Raw genomic sequence first — 18,505 nt, 5'->3', positions numbered from 1 at the left:
ACACTTTTGAATATGTCAGATTCCCTAGAGATCACCACACTAAGTGAAGTAAGCTGGACGGAAAAAGACAAATATCATGGTATTGCTTATATATGGAATCTAAAAAAAATGATACAAAATGAACTTATGTATAAAAGCAGATCCACAAACAATAGATAACAAACTTATGGTCACCAAAGGGGAAAGGTGGGAAGGGATAAATTAGGAGTCTGGGATTAACATATGTACACTGCTGCTGCTGCTGCTGCTAAGTCACTTCAGTCGTGTCCGACTCTGTGCGACTCCACAGACGGCAGCCCACCAGGCTCCCCCGTCCCTGGGATTCTCTAGGCAAGAACACTGGAGTGGGTTGCCATTTCCTTCTCCAATGCATGAAAGTGAAAAGTGAAAAGGAAGTCGCTCAGTCGTGTCCGACTCTTAGCAACCCCATGGACTGCAGCCTACCAGGCTCCACCCATGGGATTTTCCAGGCAAGAGTACTGGAGTGGGGTGCCATTGTCTTCTCCATAGGTACACTACTAGATATAAAATAGATAACCAACAGGACCTACTATGTAGCAAAGGAAGATAAACTCAATATTTTGTAATAATCTATAAGGGAGAAGAATCTGAAAAAGAATATACATATATATATATATATAACTGAATCAGTTTGCTGTATATCTGAAACTAACACAACACTGTAAATCTACTATACTTCAATTAAAAAAAGAAAATGTCAAGATTATATACAAACATGCTAAAGAGCAATAATTGCCATTATCAAATGTTTGAATCCCCCTTTTCTTTGTTAGCATGAGAATCCACTCTTTCACCTGATCTGGAGTGGGAGACGGGAGTAGGAAGTAGAGAATAGAAAAACCCTCCTAGTCCCTAAACATGAAAGGGGATGATAGTTAGTAGGTGAGTAATATGAGTTAAATTCACTATCCCACAGCTGCGCTACTTTCTAGACGAAGTGCTGCCTGGCTTTTTTCTATGGGAGCTGTAACCTGTGAAAAGATGTCATGACCTACAAGTGGGCAAGGACTGTCATCTAAATCTCAAGGGAAGAACAAGGCTGCTGCATAAGAGTGATTGTAGGAAAGATCTAATTAGCTGCCAAGTGCCTTCAGCCACCCACACCTGCTCCACCCACAACCAGAAGGGTAAGCCTGCCTTGGGCACACTGCCATTTTAGTACCTGTGTCTCCAACCTGTCATCTTTCCTGGGGCCAGGACTAGGGCAGAGAACTTAACAGAGCATCAGAAAATTTAGTAGTCAAGGTAAATAATAGTTTTTAAAATAAAAATTAATACAAAAAGGATGTTGTGCTGTGCTTGGTCATGTCCAACTCTTTGTGATCCCGTGGACTGCAGCCCACCAGGCACCATTGTCCATGGAGATTCTCCAGGCAAGAATACTGGAGTGGCTTGCCATGCCTTCCTCCAGGGGATCTTCCCAATCCAGGCATCAAACCCAGGTCTCCTGCATTGCAGGGGGATTTTTTACCCTCTGAACCATGAGGGAAGCCCAAGAGTACTAGAGTGGGTAGCCTATCTCTTCTCCAGGGGATCTTCCTGACCCAGGAATAGAACTGGGGTCTCCTGCATTGCAGGAGGATTCTTAACCAGCTGAGCTACTGGGGAAGCCTCACAAAAAGAATAAATAATATCAAAACTGTAAATAAAGACATGTAAATAAACTCCTTTTGTTTCAGCTCCAGTATGGCTTGGCAAGACATTGTTACTAATTCTGACTTTACTTAAAATTTTACTGAGCTTTTTTGGTATCTCCTTAAATTGTGCACCTCAGGGAAGTTCTGGCCCTGATGTTCTTTTCTTACTTTGATTTTTTCTGACTAGTTCACACTCTCACTGGCTCCTGACCTATATCACCTCCTGACCATGGTTTCCATCTTTTCTTTCTATAGTCTAACCTCCAAGTGGTGACGGAGTACATTTGTTTGATTTAAAACTGAACCTTTAGCACAGTACCTGGCATACAGTAGCTGCTTCATAAGTGCTTGTTGAATAAACAGAAGAAGAATCTCCTGGAGCCCCATAGCTTTCTTGCATGAGGATGGAAAATGCCTTTGGTTGGATGCCCACCCCAGAGCCTGTTTTGGGGCCATGGATCCCTTTCCAGAAATCTCTTAAACATTAGTAATGGGAAACCAGAAACAATTTATTCTGAGGTTTGAAAAAATCAGAGTTGGTGGACTTAGGTAGATTGAAATGGAATAAAAAAGGTGACTGAATTTATTGGGAGAAAACAGCAATCAAAATAATATAAGGGTGTTTTCAAATTATCTATTTTGCAAAAGATTCAGAAGGGTATAGCAATTTATACTACTGGAGTTTTGTTTTTTTTTTCTAGTGATACCTGAAATTTCTTAACTTTGGGGAGTTCAGGTCACTTACCTTCAATGGTACACTGGTCAGGGACTGGAATCTTCTTCACCATTTCTATAGCATATGCTTTCACTTTACTGAAGTTTTCCTTTAAGTGCAAGTAGAGTTTATCATGGTATTCTACAGGATTTGTGGTTGTCTCTGGAGTTTCTCCCTGATAGTTTGTTTTAACTGCTTCTGGCAAATCCTCACATGCTACATGTATAATACTTTGGTGTGAAACTGAAGAATTTACCAGCTGTGATCCATCAGTGTCTACCTTAAAGGGTGACCTCTCATGTCCTTGGCCAAGTGGGTCTATTTCTGAAAGAGAGATGCTGGCTGGCGTATCTCTGCTCTCTATAGCTTCCCCATCCTCTGCACTCGAGGAGTTTGTTAGCACAGTGTGCAAAGCCAAACTCTTTGACCTGCAATACAAACAAAGGGAAGGTTGAGGCAGGTAAAGAAGCTGAGCTACTGTTCACTGACAAGGAAAAGAAAGAATAATAACACTGAGGCAAAAGTTCCTTCCTCTAGAGTGTGAAACTGAAAATTGGTGCTATTAATAGATTTGATAAAACATACACATTGTATAATAAGCCAAATCTTTGTAGATCTAGGCTTCTTCCCAAAACAAAGATTTAAAAATCAGTTTCACAGCAAACTGGCTGGGAAATGGTGGAGTTATATATTTATATTCTTATTTTTTCTACTTATGCTTATGCTTTTTCATCAGAAATCAAGAAAAGCTTTTACCAGTCATTCTTGATGTTAGCATATTTATATGTAAGAAGTGTTTTTTCTTTTAAATAAGCCACCGACTTGTGATTTTTATTTGCATTCTCCGTTTAATATAGAAAACTACTTTGGATAATGAAAGCACTGTGGATGAATTTTGCTGTAGGTAAAAGATATTTAAAAACTACTTCATAAAAGTGTGACAGCAAACTAATAGCAAACATGAAGTACATATCCTAAAAATCAGCCAACAAAATTTATACCTATTAAATCTAATGCCTTTTCTTTCTTCCTTAGAAACTTGATCCAAACTATATCTTCTGATAGAGCCAGGAGTGTTGCCCTCAGAATTTATTTTGTCTTCAAAAGCTTGTATTTTAACTTGGAGCTCTTCATGGTCTTCATTTTCATCTACAGTGAGCTTGGTTTCTTCCAGCTTCTCAAGAAATTCAATTTCAGTGCTGGGTTTTCTCCTAAAAGAATGAAAACCATTGCATTAGATGTTTGTCAAATATACTTTGGAACAGTGTTTCCCTCTATTTAACTGCTTCTTATTCAAAATTGAAAACTCTACCTGCTCCATTTTTTAATTTGTCACTTAATAGATATGAATTGAGTAACTATTATGGACATAGGTCTTTGAATTTGCTTCCACAGCATATTCTACCAGAAGTTTAGAAACACTGGTGTTTCTGGCATCTTTATGTTAGAAATAGTTTTTGAAGGATTCAGAGGATGAGAAGCAGGGTTTTTAAAAAACATTTTTGGTTGCACCATGCAGCATGTGGGACATAAGTTCCTCCACCAGGGATCAAACCCATGCCCCCTGCTGTGGAGGCAAGGAACCTTAACCACTGAACCACCAAGGAAGTCCCCAAAAGCAGCTTTTATGGTCATCTATTCAAAAGCAGAGACATTACTTTGCCGACTAAGGTCCGTCTAGTCAAGGCCATGGTTTTTCCAATAGTTACGTATGGATGTGAAAGTTGGACTGTGAAGAAGGCTGAACGCTGAAGAATTGATGCTTTTGAACTATGGTGTTGGAGAAGACTCTTGAGAGTCCCTTGGACTGCAAGGAGATCCAACCAGTCCATTCTGAAGGAGATCAACCCTGGGATTTCTTTGGAGGGAATGATGCTGAAGCTGAAGCTCCAGTACTTTGGCCACCTCATGCGAAGAGTTGACTCACTGGAAAAGATTCTGATGCTGGGAGGGATTGGGGGCAGGAGGAGAAGGGGACGACTGAGGATGAGATGGCTGGATGGCATCACGGACTCAATGGACGCGAGTCTGAGTGAACTCCGGGAGTTGGTGATGGACAGGGAGGCCTGGCGTGCTGCAATTCATGGGGTCGCAAAGAGTCGGACAAGACTGAGCGACTGAACTGAACTGAACTGACCATATTCTTATCTAGCTCTCCAAAGCATACCTTTCCTATGAAATTCATGCCAGGAATTTTCTAGAAAACTTATATATGCTGGTCTGTTTGTATCGAAATTATTAGAATAAGAACATTTCAGATGGACTGTATAAACTCATGGTTTTGTTAATTTTATGGAAATCACTGGGACTCTTCCATTCTATGAAGCAAGAAGAATCTATCTGAATTTATGTTGGAGGAAAGAGGTTTTTCTACAAATGACATTAATAGTCCCAAATATCTTTTTCAGTAAATTTATAAAACACTCTGTAGGTCATTAAAATTACCTCCTTTAAGGAATAGGCTATCTTTGTTATCCCTCTAAGGGTTAACACAGTGCCTTAGATAGAGTAAGATCCCACAAACAAGCTACAGAAATAGCTCACTGATGCTCGCTGAGGTGCTGAATGATTAAAGTAGTATGCATTTGTCTCCCCTTAGGTAGCTAGGTTTAGCCACTAAGTGGTTTCCAACTCTTGCGACCCCATGGACTGTAGCCTGCCAGGCTACTCTTGTCCATGGGATTTTTCAGGCAAGAATACTTGAATGGGTTGCCATTTCCTTCTCCAGGGGATCTTCCCAACCCAGGGATCGAACTCAGGTCTCCTGCATTACAGCAGACTCTTTACTGACTGAGCTGCCAGGGAAGCCCTATCTTCCCTTACCTGCTTTCTAATATTGAGCCAGTCTAGAGCTAATTTAATTTAAATTTAACAAGGACTATCAACCATACAATATGGGGTTAGGATTAATTCTTTCCTTTTAAACACAAGGGTTAATAAACTCTAGAGATCTATTCGCCAAGGTGGCTTAATAATTCTGTTGGTTATCTGTGTGTATTTACTTGGTTTTCATAAGTATTTTTTCTAGAGGTTGAGAAAGGGGCCTCAAATTTACAGAAAAATCCTGACTTTTTCAAACGTATGGCTATTTTTCCAAAGTAAACCTGGCATTATTTCTTAAGTTAGGGTGAGAAAATATAGGTTTGGTTTTCTTAAGGCTCTGCTTTTCTAGGGAAAACCAACACAGAGGGGCTGGTGATTTTTTTTTTTCCCCAGTTTCATTCCACCCATTCTAGAGCCATGTCTGCAGTGGGCAAAGGGTTCGACCCAGCAGCTTTTCTTGTTGGCCCAGAGAAGGGGCTTGGCCTCGAGGGAGGGTTCATAGTTTTGGGTCCTCAGAGGTTGGAATCCCCCTGTTAGTCCAGCCTAGTGAGAGATGCTGATGGTGAGAACTGGGAAGGAGAGTAGGTCATCCATTAACAAGACACTGTTTTTTGTGTAGTAGGGCTTCCCTGATAGCCAATTGGTAAAGAATCTTCCTGCAACGCAGGAAAGCCTGGTTTGATTCTTAGGTTGGGAAGATCTGCTAGAGAAGGGATTGGCTACCCATTCCAGGATTCTTGGGCTTCCCTTGTGGCTCAGCTGGTAAAGAATCCTCCCACAATGTGGGAGGGCTGGGTTCGATCCCTGGGTTGGGAAGATACCCTGGAGAAGGGAAAGGCTACCCACTCCAGTATTCTAGCCAGGGTCACAAAGAGTCGACATGACTGAGCAACTTTCACTTCACTTCACTTATTATGTAATAAGCTACTGCTCAGAAAATTAAATCATTTTTAATATAACTTTTATAGGCTTCTTATGGTTTTGCATGTATAATAAAAAACTTACTTTCAATCCCATGCTTGACTGAAATATACATAAATTGATTTTAAGAACCAGTTCATGGGAATAAATGCTCACCGTGACCATGTTTCTCTTTCTGACATATACAAGATACTGCCTGCCCACAAGTAGATGGGAGATACTGACATCTTCCAGCCAGAAAGTTCTCAAAGCTGAATTTTTACTCCTATTATGAATAAAACCAAGAAGGTGCTATTATTGGATGGTATTTTTAAAACTGTGATGACTATGAAGGTTAATTTTAAAAGGTCCAATGAACCCTCTCAAGATTAGAAATTTGGGGGCAGTATTTATTTTCTGTGTTAGTCCCTGAATAGTCATCAAACTAAAGTATTTCTCTGGTTCTTGGTTCATAATCACAGTTAAAAAGTGAAAGACACTTTTATTTTTGCACTTTCTTTTACAACTTTATATAGCTGAGATTATTAAAACTTAAAACATTTTAAGGCACAAAGTATACCCCAATATACAAATATCAGATATTGAGCATTAAACAAATTTTTAAATCTCAAAACATATGAGTTGTTAGAGGTATAGTTTCTCAGGGATTTACTAGTTTTTTCTTTCTACATAAAGCTCTGGGTTACAACAGTAGTTACTAGTATTTTCATCCAAAATTTTTTCAAATTTCATGATTATAGGATCAGTTTCTGATTTTTTTTAAATAAAATTTTCTTACTTATGGAGATCTTTTATTTCCTGTCCTCTTCATATCAAGTTCCTCATCTATAAAATGGAGGTAATAACTATACTTAACTCATAGGGTTGTTGGGAAGCTGAAATGATGGAACCAGTATGAATCACTGCTCCTAGTACAAAAGAGGAAGTCAGGAGATGTTACATTTTATTATTACCATCAATTGCTGTTATTGTTATTATTATTATGGTAGTTTTATCTTTCCTTGTCTAGGCATTGTGTTAATATAGTAAGAAAACACCAGTGACCTAGACACAAATAGATCAATGTCCCATATCATGGGAGGCATTGATGTCCTCTGGAGAGTGCTATGGCATCAGATTTTAGGAGCGGACAGTCACTCAGCCCCCTTCCCAGCCCCTGTCTCCAGTCACCAAGTGTTGGCTGTTAAGCACCATGGATTGTGTGAGTCAGAGCTCTTGTATCTGACAGCATGTTTTCTTGCACCTTCAGACGGCATTACAGCATCTGCCTGAGGGGCCTCCAGACATGAAAGAAGTTATGGGCTATCCTCAGACATCCACTGACTCAAGGTTAGGTCAAGTGCCTCTGGTTTCAGGGTTGCCAGGTAAAATATAGAACATTCAGCCAAACTTGAATTTCAAATAAACAACAACTTTTCTTAGTATGTGAGTGAGTGAGTGAGTGAAGTCTCTCAGTTGTGTCTGACTCTTTGCAACCACATGGACTGTAGCCCACCAGGCTCCTCTGTCCATGGGATTTTCCAGGCAATAGTACTGGAGTGGATTGCCATTTCCTTCTCCAGGGAATCTTCCTAACTCAGGGATTGAACCCAGGTCTCCCGCATTGTAGACAGATGCTTTACCATCTGAGCCACCAGGGAAGTTCTATTGACCTCTAGACATTGCCGTTCTTGGCAACTAGCCTACAGGCAGGAGAAAGTGGAGGGCTGCATGGAAACTTTTATCATCCATGTTCAAAAGTTATGTGTCTCATATTCAATCATATTCAGTTGGTAAGAACACATTCACATGACCTCAACTAACTGCAAAGATAGAGAATAAAGTAGCCTCAGTTCAGTTCAGTTGCTCAGTTGTGTCCGACTCTTTGCGACCCCATGAATCGCAGCACGCCAGGCCTCCCTGTCCATCACCCTCTCCCGGAGTTCACTCAGAGTCACATCCATCGAGTCCGTGATGCCATCCAGCCATCTCATCCTAGGTCGTCCCCTTCTCCTCCTGCCCCCAATCCCTCCCAGCATCAAAGTCTTTTCCAATGAGTCAACCCTTTGCATGAGGTGGCCAAAGTACTGGAACTTCAGCTTTAGCATCATTCCTTCCAAAGAAATCCCAGGGTTGATCTCCTTCAGAATGGACTGGTTGGATCTCCTTGCAGTCCAAGGGACTCTCAAGAGTCTTCTCCAACAGTACACTTCAAAACCATCAATTCTTCAGCACTCAGCCTTCTTCACAGTCCAACTCTCACATCCATACATGGCCACTGGAAAAACCATAGCCTTGACTAGACGGACCTTAGTCGGCAAAGTAATGTCTCTGCTTTTGAATATACTATCTAGGTTGGTCATAACTTTCCTTCCAAGGAGTAAGCGTCTTTTAATTTCATGGCTGCAGTCACCATCTGCAGTGATTTTGGAGCCCCCAAAAATAAAGTCTGACACTGTTTCCACTGTTTCCCCATCTATTTCCCATGAAGTGATGGGACCAGATGCCATGATCTTCGTTTTCTGAATGTTGAGCTTTAAGCCAACTTTTTCACTCTCCTCTTTCACTTTCATCAGGAGGCTTTTTAGCTTCTCTTCACTTTCTGCCATAAGGGTGGTGTCATCTGCATATCTGTGGTTATTAATATTTCTCCCGGCAATCTTGATTCCAGCTTGTGTTTCTTCCAGTCCAGTGTTTCTCATGATGTACTCTGCATATAAGTTAAATAAGCAAGGTGACAATATACACCCTTGACGTACTCCTTTTCCTATTTGAAACCAGTCTGTTGTTCCATAGCCAGTTCTAACTGTTGCTTCCTGACCTGCACGCAGATTTCTCAAGAGGCAGGTTAGGTGGTCTGGTATTCCCATCTCTCTCAGAATTTTCCACAGTTTATTGTGATCCACACAGTCAAAGGCTTTGGCATAGTCAATAAAGCAGAAATAGATGTTTTTCTGGAACTCTCTTGCTTTTTCCATGATCCAGCAGATGTTGGCAATTTGATCTCTGGTTCCTCTGCCTTTTCTAAAACCAGCTTGAACATCAGGGAGTTCATGGTTCATGTATTGCTGAAGCCTGGCTTGGAGAATTTTGAGCATTACTTTACTAGCGTGTGAGATGAGTGCAATTGTGCGGTAGTTTGAGCATTCTTTGGCATTGCCTTTCTTTGGAATTGGAATGAAAACTGACCTTTTCCAGTCCTGTGGCCACTGCTGAGTTTTCCAAATTTGTTGGCATATTGAGTGCAGAACTTTCACAGCATCATCTTGCAGGATTTGAAACAGCTCAACTAGAATTCCATCACCTCCACTAGTTTTGTTTGGCGTGATGCTTTCTAAGGCCCACTTGACTTCACATTCCAAGATGTCTGGCTCTAGATGAGTGATGACATCATCATGATTATCTGGGTCATGAAGATCTTTTTTGTACAGTTCTTCCGTGTATTCTTGCCACCTCTTCTTAATATCTTCTGCTTCTGTTAGGTCCATACCATTTCTGTCCTTTATCGAGCCCATCTTTGCATGAAATGTCCCCTTGGTATCTCTAATTTTCTTGACGAGATCTCTAGTCTTTCCCATTCTGTTGTTTTCCTCTATTTCTTTGCATTGATTGCTGAAGAAGGCTTTCTTATCTCTTCTTGCTAAAAGTAGCCTCACTCTGAACATATAGGAAAAAACCTATAGGTTCAACCCACATGAACCTATGGGACATAGTAAAAAATATATTGTCCAATATTAAAATGATTATACTTACACTAAAAAATCATTTGTTCTTTACCTGAAATTTAACTAGATATCCTGTATTTCTGTTTCATCTGGTGACCCCATTCCTGGGTAAATCTCTGCTGCCCTGTGGGCTGGGAATTATAATGCTCATCCTTGTTCCCCTATGGCTGGGACACTTACTCACAGGTACCTAAAGTGTTTGCAGAATAGATGAACTGAAACCACCTACATCTCTGCAGCCAGCCTGCTCCTTGCAGCCACAAAGAACCCTCTGGAGGTCTACCAGATGTCTATGAAGCCCTGGCTGCTTCTCCCTATGACTCTGGTCCATGAGGAGTAGGGGATGGGGCAATGTCATTTGGTAAATATCAGATATGGAGAGAAGCCAGGAGCAAGAGTAGGAGTGAAAAAAAAGGGATTCGCAAGGGCCAAATAAGTAAAGAAGCAACAATAAAATATTTGGGCCAGAAAAGTTTTCTCTAGATATGAGGCTGATGAATGTTGCTGATGAGTAGGCTTCTTACCACAAGGACTCTCTCTTATACACAATCTTCCTTGTTTTTAAGATTTGGAGATTAAAGAGATGGGAATACCAGACTACCTTACCTGCCTCCTGAGAAACCTATATGCAGGTCAAGAAGCAACAGTTAGAACCAGACATGGAACAATGGACTGGTTCAAAATTGGGAAAGGAGTACGTCAAGGCTGTATATTGTCACCCTGCTTATTTAACTTCTATGCAGAGTACATCATGCAAAATTCTGGGCTGGATGAATCACAAGCTGGAATCATGATTGCTGGGAGAAATATCAATAACCTCAGATGTACAGATGATACCACCCTTATGGCAGAGGGCAAAGAGGAACTAAAGAGGCTCTTGATGAAAGTAAAAGAGGAGAGTGGAAAAACTGGCCTAAAACTCAGCATTAAAAAAACTAAGATCATGGCATTCTATCCCATACCTTTAAGGCAAATAGATGGGGGGAAAATGGGAACAGTGGCAGATTTTATTTTTTGGGGCTCCAAAATCACTGAAGATGGTCACTGCAGCCACGAAATTAAAAGACACTTGCTGTTTGGAAACAAAACTATGACAAAATTAGACAGCATATTAAAAAGCAAAGACATTACTTTGCCGACAAAGGTTCACCTAGTCAAAGCTATGGTTTTTCCAGTGGTCATGTATGGATGTGAAAGTTGGACCATAAAGAGAGCTGAGTGCTGAAGAATTGATACTTTTGAACTGTGGTATTGGAGAAGACTTGAGAATTCTTTGGCCAGCAAGGATATCAAACCAGGCAATCTAAAGGAAATCAACCCTGAATATTCATTGAAAGAACTGATGTTAAAGCTGAAGCCCCAATACTTGGGCCACCTGATACAAAGAGTGGACTCATTACAAAAGCCCCTGATGGTAGGAAAGATTGAAGGCAGGAGGAGGAGGGGGCAACAGAGGATGAGGTGGTTGGATGGCACCACTGACTCAATGGACATGAGTTTGAGCAAGCTCCGGGAGATGGTGAAGGACAGGGAAGCCTGACATGCTGCAGTCCATGGGGTCACAAAGAGGCCAACATGACTGAGCGACTGAACAACAACAACATAACACAGGAGTCATGAGATGGGGTGGTAATGAAGAGTCTCCAAGGTAGCCAAAGCCATAAGATGGACAAGAGAGGACAGTCCATTTCTAGCCATCAATCCACCTGGGTTTGTCACAGAGTTTTGCCAACAGGGAATTAGGACAAGGTTTGGTTCCAACAGTTTGGAAAATGGTAGACAGAAGTTTGAGTTTATGATAAACATTCACTGTCCTTTACTTTCCCTCTTGGTTTTTATATTTATTATAAATAGGAGAGAATTGTTCAAAAACAGAGATCTTTTAGAAACAGAAACTCTGCATTCCTCTTAGAGCAAAGAAATGCATTACGAATGTGAGAGAATGGGTGGAGAACAGAGCCACTGGTTCTGTGTGCATTTATTTGTTGGGGCTGGAGGTGGGGGCAAGGAGTTGGGCTCGTGGAGGGGGATTGTTATTTCTTTTCCATTTGTCACTTTTAACTCCAGAGGTAATTTTACAGAAATCTTTGTCAGAGTTCTATAATCCCTTAAATATTAACTTGGCTTTAACTCAACACGCCACATTACAAGAGGCTCAGATGATTTCCAGTCTGAGCAGTTTTTGGTGTCTGTTGCCAAGTTACAGTTTTTAAAAGCAGCTCTAGGGATACGCAGGAGAGGCAGGGAAAGCCTAATTATCTCCCTCTTATGTGAACAAGACTCCCCCTTAGGAATGAACTGGTCCATGGGTAGCTCACTGCGCTCACTCAGCTAGGAGACGAGACTATAAAGCTGGCAGTGATGGAGAAATTGGCAGCCTCTTTTCCTGGTGTCTTAAATCAAAGAAAAATATATTAGTTAATGTTTGATGAGCTTGGCTTATGATTCCATATCCAGGATATGTATTTTGCAGAGTTGAGCTTGTTAGAGAAGTAGGAGAACATAATGAATCAAATCCACATAGGAGTCCTAAATTCTTAGGATGTTATGTTTCCTACTCTTCAGCAATTTCTTGGGTCATCAATCATCATAAGAATGACAGAGATGATCTCGCAGCTCCACAGCACTGTCATCTGTTTGGGGACTGAAATGAGTAAAGCCTCTGGAAAAGCTATACTTGAATACTAAGGGAAAGGACAATGCTGAATCTAAATTCTTGGTACTCTCTTCTGCCTCGGACTGCCTTGGTGGGCAAGAGCAGAGATTAGAAGGTGCCCAGTTATATGGGCACCAGAATGAAGAACTTTGCTGAAACAAAATGACTCCATGCTTTATTTCATTCACAACAAGGTTCTTTAGGGACTTCAACAGAAGGGATGGTGGGGAAATAGACTGAATATGGCCTTCCAGGAAAAAGACTGAGTTTTATGATTCCAATCTCCTGTTTATTAGTGACAGGCAAATCTCTTTATGTCTTTTCTGTCATCTAAAAATGGGATCAATGTTACTGCACCACTAGATTGCTGAAAGCATTATAGGAGATGAGTTTGACAGTGTAGCCCATATAGAATGGGCATGAATATGTAAAGCAAGAAGGCAGCTTGTATAGGTAATGCCAAGCCTGGAAGATGAACTTCTCCTTTTCTAAGCCAGGAAGGACCATACAGTTCTCTCCTACCCCTGCAGCATCCTAAAGCCTGTGGACTACAGGAGAGCAACGCTCCCTACTGTGTGAGCATACAAGGGCTGGAATATCGAAATGGTTGATTTTAAAAATTCCCTGAACTTCAAGTATGAATTCTGAGCAATTGCAGACATAGAGAAAGAATATTCTGCTAAAAGAACAAAAGTTTAAAAGTCCTGATACGAGGAAGTGACCACTCATACAGATGCTCGGTCATTTGGTCACTTTTCATGTAACCAACACGAGAAGGAATGGGACACAGAAAAAGATCAGCAAAAAGTGCAGACCCCTGCCTTTGCTGCTCAGAGCGATGTTGCTGGATCAGCAGAATCAGCATCTCCTTAGAGGCTGCTGGAGAGGCAGCACCTCAGGCTCCATCCCAGACCTGCTGAATCAGAGTGCCCTTAACCCAATCCCCAGGTGTTTCAGTGCACATTCAAAGTTGAGAAGCACTGGCCCAGGCACTGGAAGAACAGAATCTGAATTAGACCAGGGCAGAGGCACTTTCTATTAAGCAAAGCTGCTGAGGGTTTCACCATGTCTGCAGTGATATGAAACTTAAAACAATAAGCTGTGTATTATTTGGAGTTGGAGTGTGGTAAGCTGTATGCAGCTCCCTCACATTCCATAGCTTTATCCCCCTCAAGATTTCCGGGTCTTTATTGATTCCAAGGTAAATGTACTTTTTCACTTTTTGCCCCTGATAGATACTGCTTCAGATGGACCCCAAATCTGTAGTCAAGACTCCCAAGCCTAGAATGGGCAGATCAGGAAAGCAGCAGTCTTAGTAGAAGGCTACCAGATCCTAACAAATTGTCAGCTGAATGTGGCACAAGTTACGAAAGCACTCAGTAAATTATAAAAGAGTCCAAAAATATAAAATAGTAATGTCATCAGAACTCTCTGAATCAAGTGTGAGAACTGTAGAGATAACACACTCCTCCTCTTCTAGGCCAGCTCGATTTTCTGGGAACATGAGCAGGTAATGGGGGCTGGTGGTGAGGATTAAGGAGAGCGTGTCTGCAACCACTGGGGCTGCAGAGGGGAAAGGCAAGACATTGCCATTCACCATCATTTGATACTGGAAGAGCAGGGCCATGGTTAATCATCCTTTTGATACATCCCCTTGTCCTGTCTGCCCATTCTACTATTAAGCAGACCCTCTGCCATCTCCATTTCACAGATGGAGGAGCTCAGGAACAAAGATGTCGAGTAGTTTACTGAAGATCAACTAGTAAGCCCAGCATTAAACACAAGTATCTGCCTCCAGAGCTCACCCACTTCACACCCTCTCACTGCCTCTCAGTAGATGTTTCCTACAGGTTGCCTCTGACTCTACCCCAGGAAGAAGTAACACACGTTTGGGGACTGGTGATAACATTGTAATCAATAAGAATTATTGTATGCTAATATCTCTGAGTAACATCCTGTGGGAACACACCAGACAGAGCTAACATATAATTGCTGAGCAACCCTTTACAGGTAACTAAAAAGTAAATGTTGGTGTTCCCTTTAACAAAATGGGCTTCCCTGATAGCTCAGTTGGTAAAGAAAGTGTTAGTCGCTCAGTCATGTCCGACTCAACTCCAAATACTATAGCCTACCAGGCTCTTCTGTCCATGGGATTCTCCAGGTAAGAAAACTGGAGTGGGTTGCCAAAGAATCCACTTGCTGTGCAGGAGACACTGGTTCAATTCCTCGGTTGGGAAGATCCGCTGGAGAAGGGATAGGCTATCTACTCCAGTATTTTTGGGCTTCCCTGTGGCTCAGCTGGTAAAGAATCTGCCTGTAATGCGGGAGACCTGGGTTTGATCCCTGGGTTGGGAAGATCCCCTGGAGAAGGCAAAGGCTACCCATTCCAGTATTCTGGCCAGGAGAATTCCATGGACTGTATAGTCCATGGGGTTGCAAAGAGTCGGACATGACTGAGCAACTTTAAGAAAAAATGGATATATTTGCTGTCTACCCACTCCAGAATTCCTGCCTGGAGAATCGCATGCACAGAGGAGCCTGGTGGGCTGTTGTCCATAGGGTCACAAAGAGTTGGACACGACCAAAGAGGCTTAGCACGCACGCATGGTAGTGACTGCAGAGTTCAATCATGATAGATACCAAAAAGGAACAAAGGAATGGGGAGTTTGCGGGGAACAAAAACAGCAAATAGTTGGGTCATCAGGGTCAAGTAGAACTTTTATTCTCAGCTGTCACCCTTCCCACAAGGGCTGTGCAGGGTACAGCCCCTCTTACCACTCCTTCCACAATACAGGCTAAATCTTTGCTATTCCCTGTCTTGTTTGAAAGAGGAAGCCAAGCTGAAGGAACTTGATGAAAAGCAATCTTCTCTTCTGTGTGTTTTGTGTTTTGAACACTTCTGTGTTACAGGAAAGGGGCCTGGCCCCCCTGGTGAAAGTGTAATTGCATTGCTCACACTCCTGGCAGTGTCTCCACCTGGGTCTCTCCCCTCTCCCCACCCCACCCCCACCTCCATCTTTCTCCATACTGGCAGAGCCAGCCCCCTGGGGCCTCATGCTCCCTGGGCCTGCTTCATTGGCTCCAGAACTGATAATGCTGTCTCCCACCTACCACTCTTGCTGATAAACGAATTCCTGAAATACCTTTACAGACCTTCACATCATCATAAATGCGGCTTTAAGGAAGGACAAATGGTGGAAGTAAATGAACAGCAGATGGAACATAAATGGTCCCACATGTCAAATTTAACTTCTTCAGTAAGAAGAGAGGCAAAAAACCAAGGTCCTTCCTTCCCTATGCATGGAGGAATAACAAGAACCACAGCTACTGCCACAAATTGTTGTTCCAATTTTCTTTTTGTACAAGTGACCACCATAGACCTCCTGAGATTGAAAACATCTACATGTTTTTTATGAAAACTCTAGTCCCCTTGGTGGGGTGAAATTGCATTCAGCTTTTCCTAAGCAGGGGGCAACACTGACCAGAACATCACATGTTTTTAATTATGGTCCTGAACCTCCTTACGTACATTTTTCAAGCCAACAGTCACTCTGAAAAAAATCAATTTTTCTTTGTATAAACATGGCTTGCCTAAAAAAGTGGGAGTTTTTATAAGCACTTTTAAGACTCTATTTTCCAAAAATCTTAATGTACCTATTTGAAAACATAATTGTAATATATAAGGGAACTATATGTAACTTTGTTCTATATTTTCCAAGTCTACTGTAAATATGCCATCATACTTTGATAATTTAAAAAAGAAAAAAAAGACATTGGTTAAGTTTACGACAAAACGTGACTAGTTCTGTAAATTACTATACATTTATACAATGGGACACTATGAAATCATTAAACTAATGCTTGTGAAGAAGAATTATTTTTTAAAAAAAGACTCTGTTCTCCTTACATAGGGCATAGGCTCTGATTATTAGCTTTCTCAAGTTTGAGGGAGACTGGAAGTGCACACGGAAAGACACCAAGCACTTCAGGGCAGGACTGCACGTGTGAAGGAATTGAGAGGCAACGTGAGTTGTCGTAGGTCAAAAGAGAGAAGGTAACTGTGGGCATGGGTAGGCAGGGAAGACTTTCTGGGTAATGGGTATTAAACTGGAGTCCTGGAGAAAAACAGCCTTTGGTGGAAGAGAGGCACAAAGAAGGCATTCTAGTTGGTTAGTAGGGTATCATTTTGGAGAGGAACAGGCAGGTCATTATTGATATTCCTTTACAATTCCTTTAGTAATGAAGTACTATGAACACTGTAAACCTTGTCCACACTAAAATTTGACATACAGTGAGTTAGACAAAGGAAGAAATGAAAGAAAACTCTATGAGCTAATAGCTGGGTGTTTATACAACTGCCCCTCCAAGAACTACCACGAATCTAGAGATGGGTAGGGATTGTGTAGAGAATTTTTCTTTGTTGCCCATCCACAAGGTTTCCTCCAATACCCTTTAGTATGAAGCATTTGTAATCCTAATATATATTTAAAGACTTTGTTGTTGTGAGGATATAACAATATAACAGTGAAAGCTCCCAGCACTGAACCTATCACATGGGAGGAGCTGGTAAAAGCTTGATCAGACTTGGAAATGCAGGCTTCGCTGCAAAGTTGGAGAGAAGAACCTGGCATCCTGCTCTCTGCAGTTTCGGCTGTGGACTTGGTAAAGAGCCACTACTCTTGAACTGTCAGGCTGGGCTTTCAGGGATCGTGAATTACACTAGAGTTGGGTTCTGATGAGACTCACAGATGTCAAGATGGAAACTCTGGAATAACAGGTTGCAAAGGGTCTCACAGTTGGAAAAGTGTCTCTGCAGGCCATATTGCTTTGCTATACATTCCAGACACACATTGACTCAAATTCCCTCTTCTCCTCTGTCATCCATTTCTTTGATGTTCCGTGCATGAAATTTAGGATAAACCAAAACTCTGGGGTGACTCCAAGGAGGGCAGATATCCTGGAGTCATTCTCTTGTGAACATAATCTCCTAATCTCTCTTCCCTCCATCCTCCCCCACACACTGCTGCTTCATGTCCTTCCCCCCACTGTGTCACTGCTTTCCATTTTCAGGTTTCCCCTGCTACCTGAAAGAAGAGTGTTCCTATGAAGACCTGTATAAACTGAAATGGGTATGGGGCAAAGAAACAATTACTTTTTAAAAATAAAAGCAAAAATTCTCTTTGGGCTTCTTTTTGTTGTTGAAAACAAATCAAATTGGAGCTCCATAACCCCCTTTCCACATCCTCAGATTCAACCAACTATAGAATGAAGTTTGAATTTTGATCTGCAATTAACTGAAATTAACAATATGCAACTAGTCTATAAGGGGCCAACAGAACTACCCCATTTTATAAGAGGGACTTGAGGGCTTTTGGTAGCCTGGATCCTAGAATCAAGATGACTGTAATAACGTAGGTCTTTCCTCAAAGTAAAGAAGTGTAAAGTCAACGTTTGAAAAGTGAGGGATACTTGTATCCTGAAATAAAATTTCAGTTCAGTTCAGATGCTCAGTCGTGTCTGATTTTTGTAATCCCATGGACTGAAGCACAGCAGGCTTCCCCGTTTATCACCAACTCCTGGACTTTGCTCACACTCATGTCCATTGAGTCAGTGATGCCATCCAATCATCTCATCCTCTGCCACCCTTTCTCCTTCTGCCTGCAATCTTTCCCAGCATCAGGGTCTTTTCTAATGAGTTAGCTCTTCACATCAGGGAGCCAAAATATTGGAGCTTCAGCATCAGTTCAGTTCAGTTCAGTCACTCAGTTGTGTTCGACTCTTTGCAACCCCATGAACCACAGCATGCCAGGCCTCCCTGTCCATCACCAAATCCCGGAGTCCACCCAAACCCAGGTCCACTGAGTCGGTGATGCCATCCAACCATCTCATCCTCTGTCGTCCCCTTCTCCTCCTACCCTCAATCTTTCCCAGCATCAGGGTCTTTTCAAATGAGTCAGCTCTCTGCATCAGGTGGTCAAAGTATTGGAGTTTCAGCTTCAACATCAGTCCTTCCAATGAACACCCAGGA

General features: G+C 41.8%; 1 protein-coding gene across 1 annotated transcript in view; it reads right to left on the bottom strand.

Annotated features, from left to right (window-relative positions):
• VEPH1 (ventricular zone expressed PH domain containing 1) overlaps positions 1-18,505 on the bottom strand; it is a 261,990-nt gene that overhangs the window by 104,134 nt on the left and 139,351 nt on the right. Inside the window, exons 7-8 of the mRNA XM_052641472.1 lie at positions 3,375-3,584; positions 2,404-2,801 (exon numbers count right to left, since the gene is read on the bottom strand). Of these exons, the coding sequence (XP_052497432.1) occupies positions 2,404-2,801; positions 3,375-3,584 (608 nt within the window). The remainder of the gene's footprint in view (positions 1-2,403; positions 2,802-3,374; positions 3,585-18,505) is intronic.

Source organism: Budorcas taxicolor, chromosome 1 (assembly GCF_023091745.1).
Source record: "Budorcas taxicolor isolate Tak-1 chromosome 1, Takin1.1, whole genome shotgun sequence".
NCBI classification, from domain to species: domain Eukaryota; kingdom Metazoa; phylum Chordata; class Mammalia; order Artiodactyla; family Bovidae; genus Budorcas; species Budorcas taxicolor.
The sequence above is the reverse complement of the archived record's forward strand: the minus strand, read 5'-3'. Positions and strand labels throughout refer to the sequence as shown.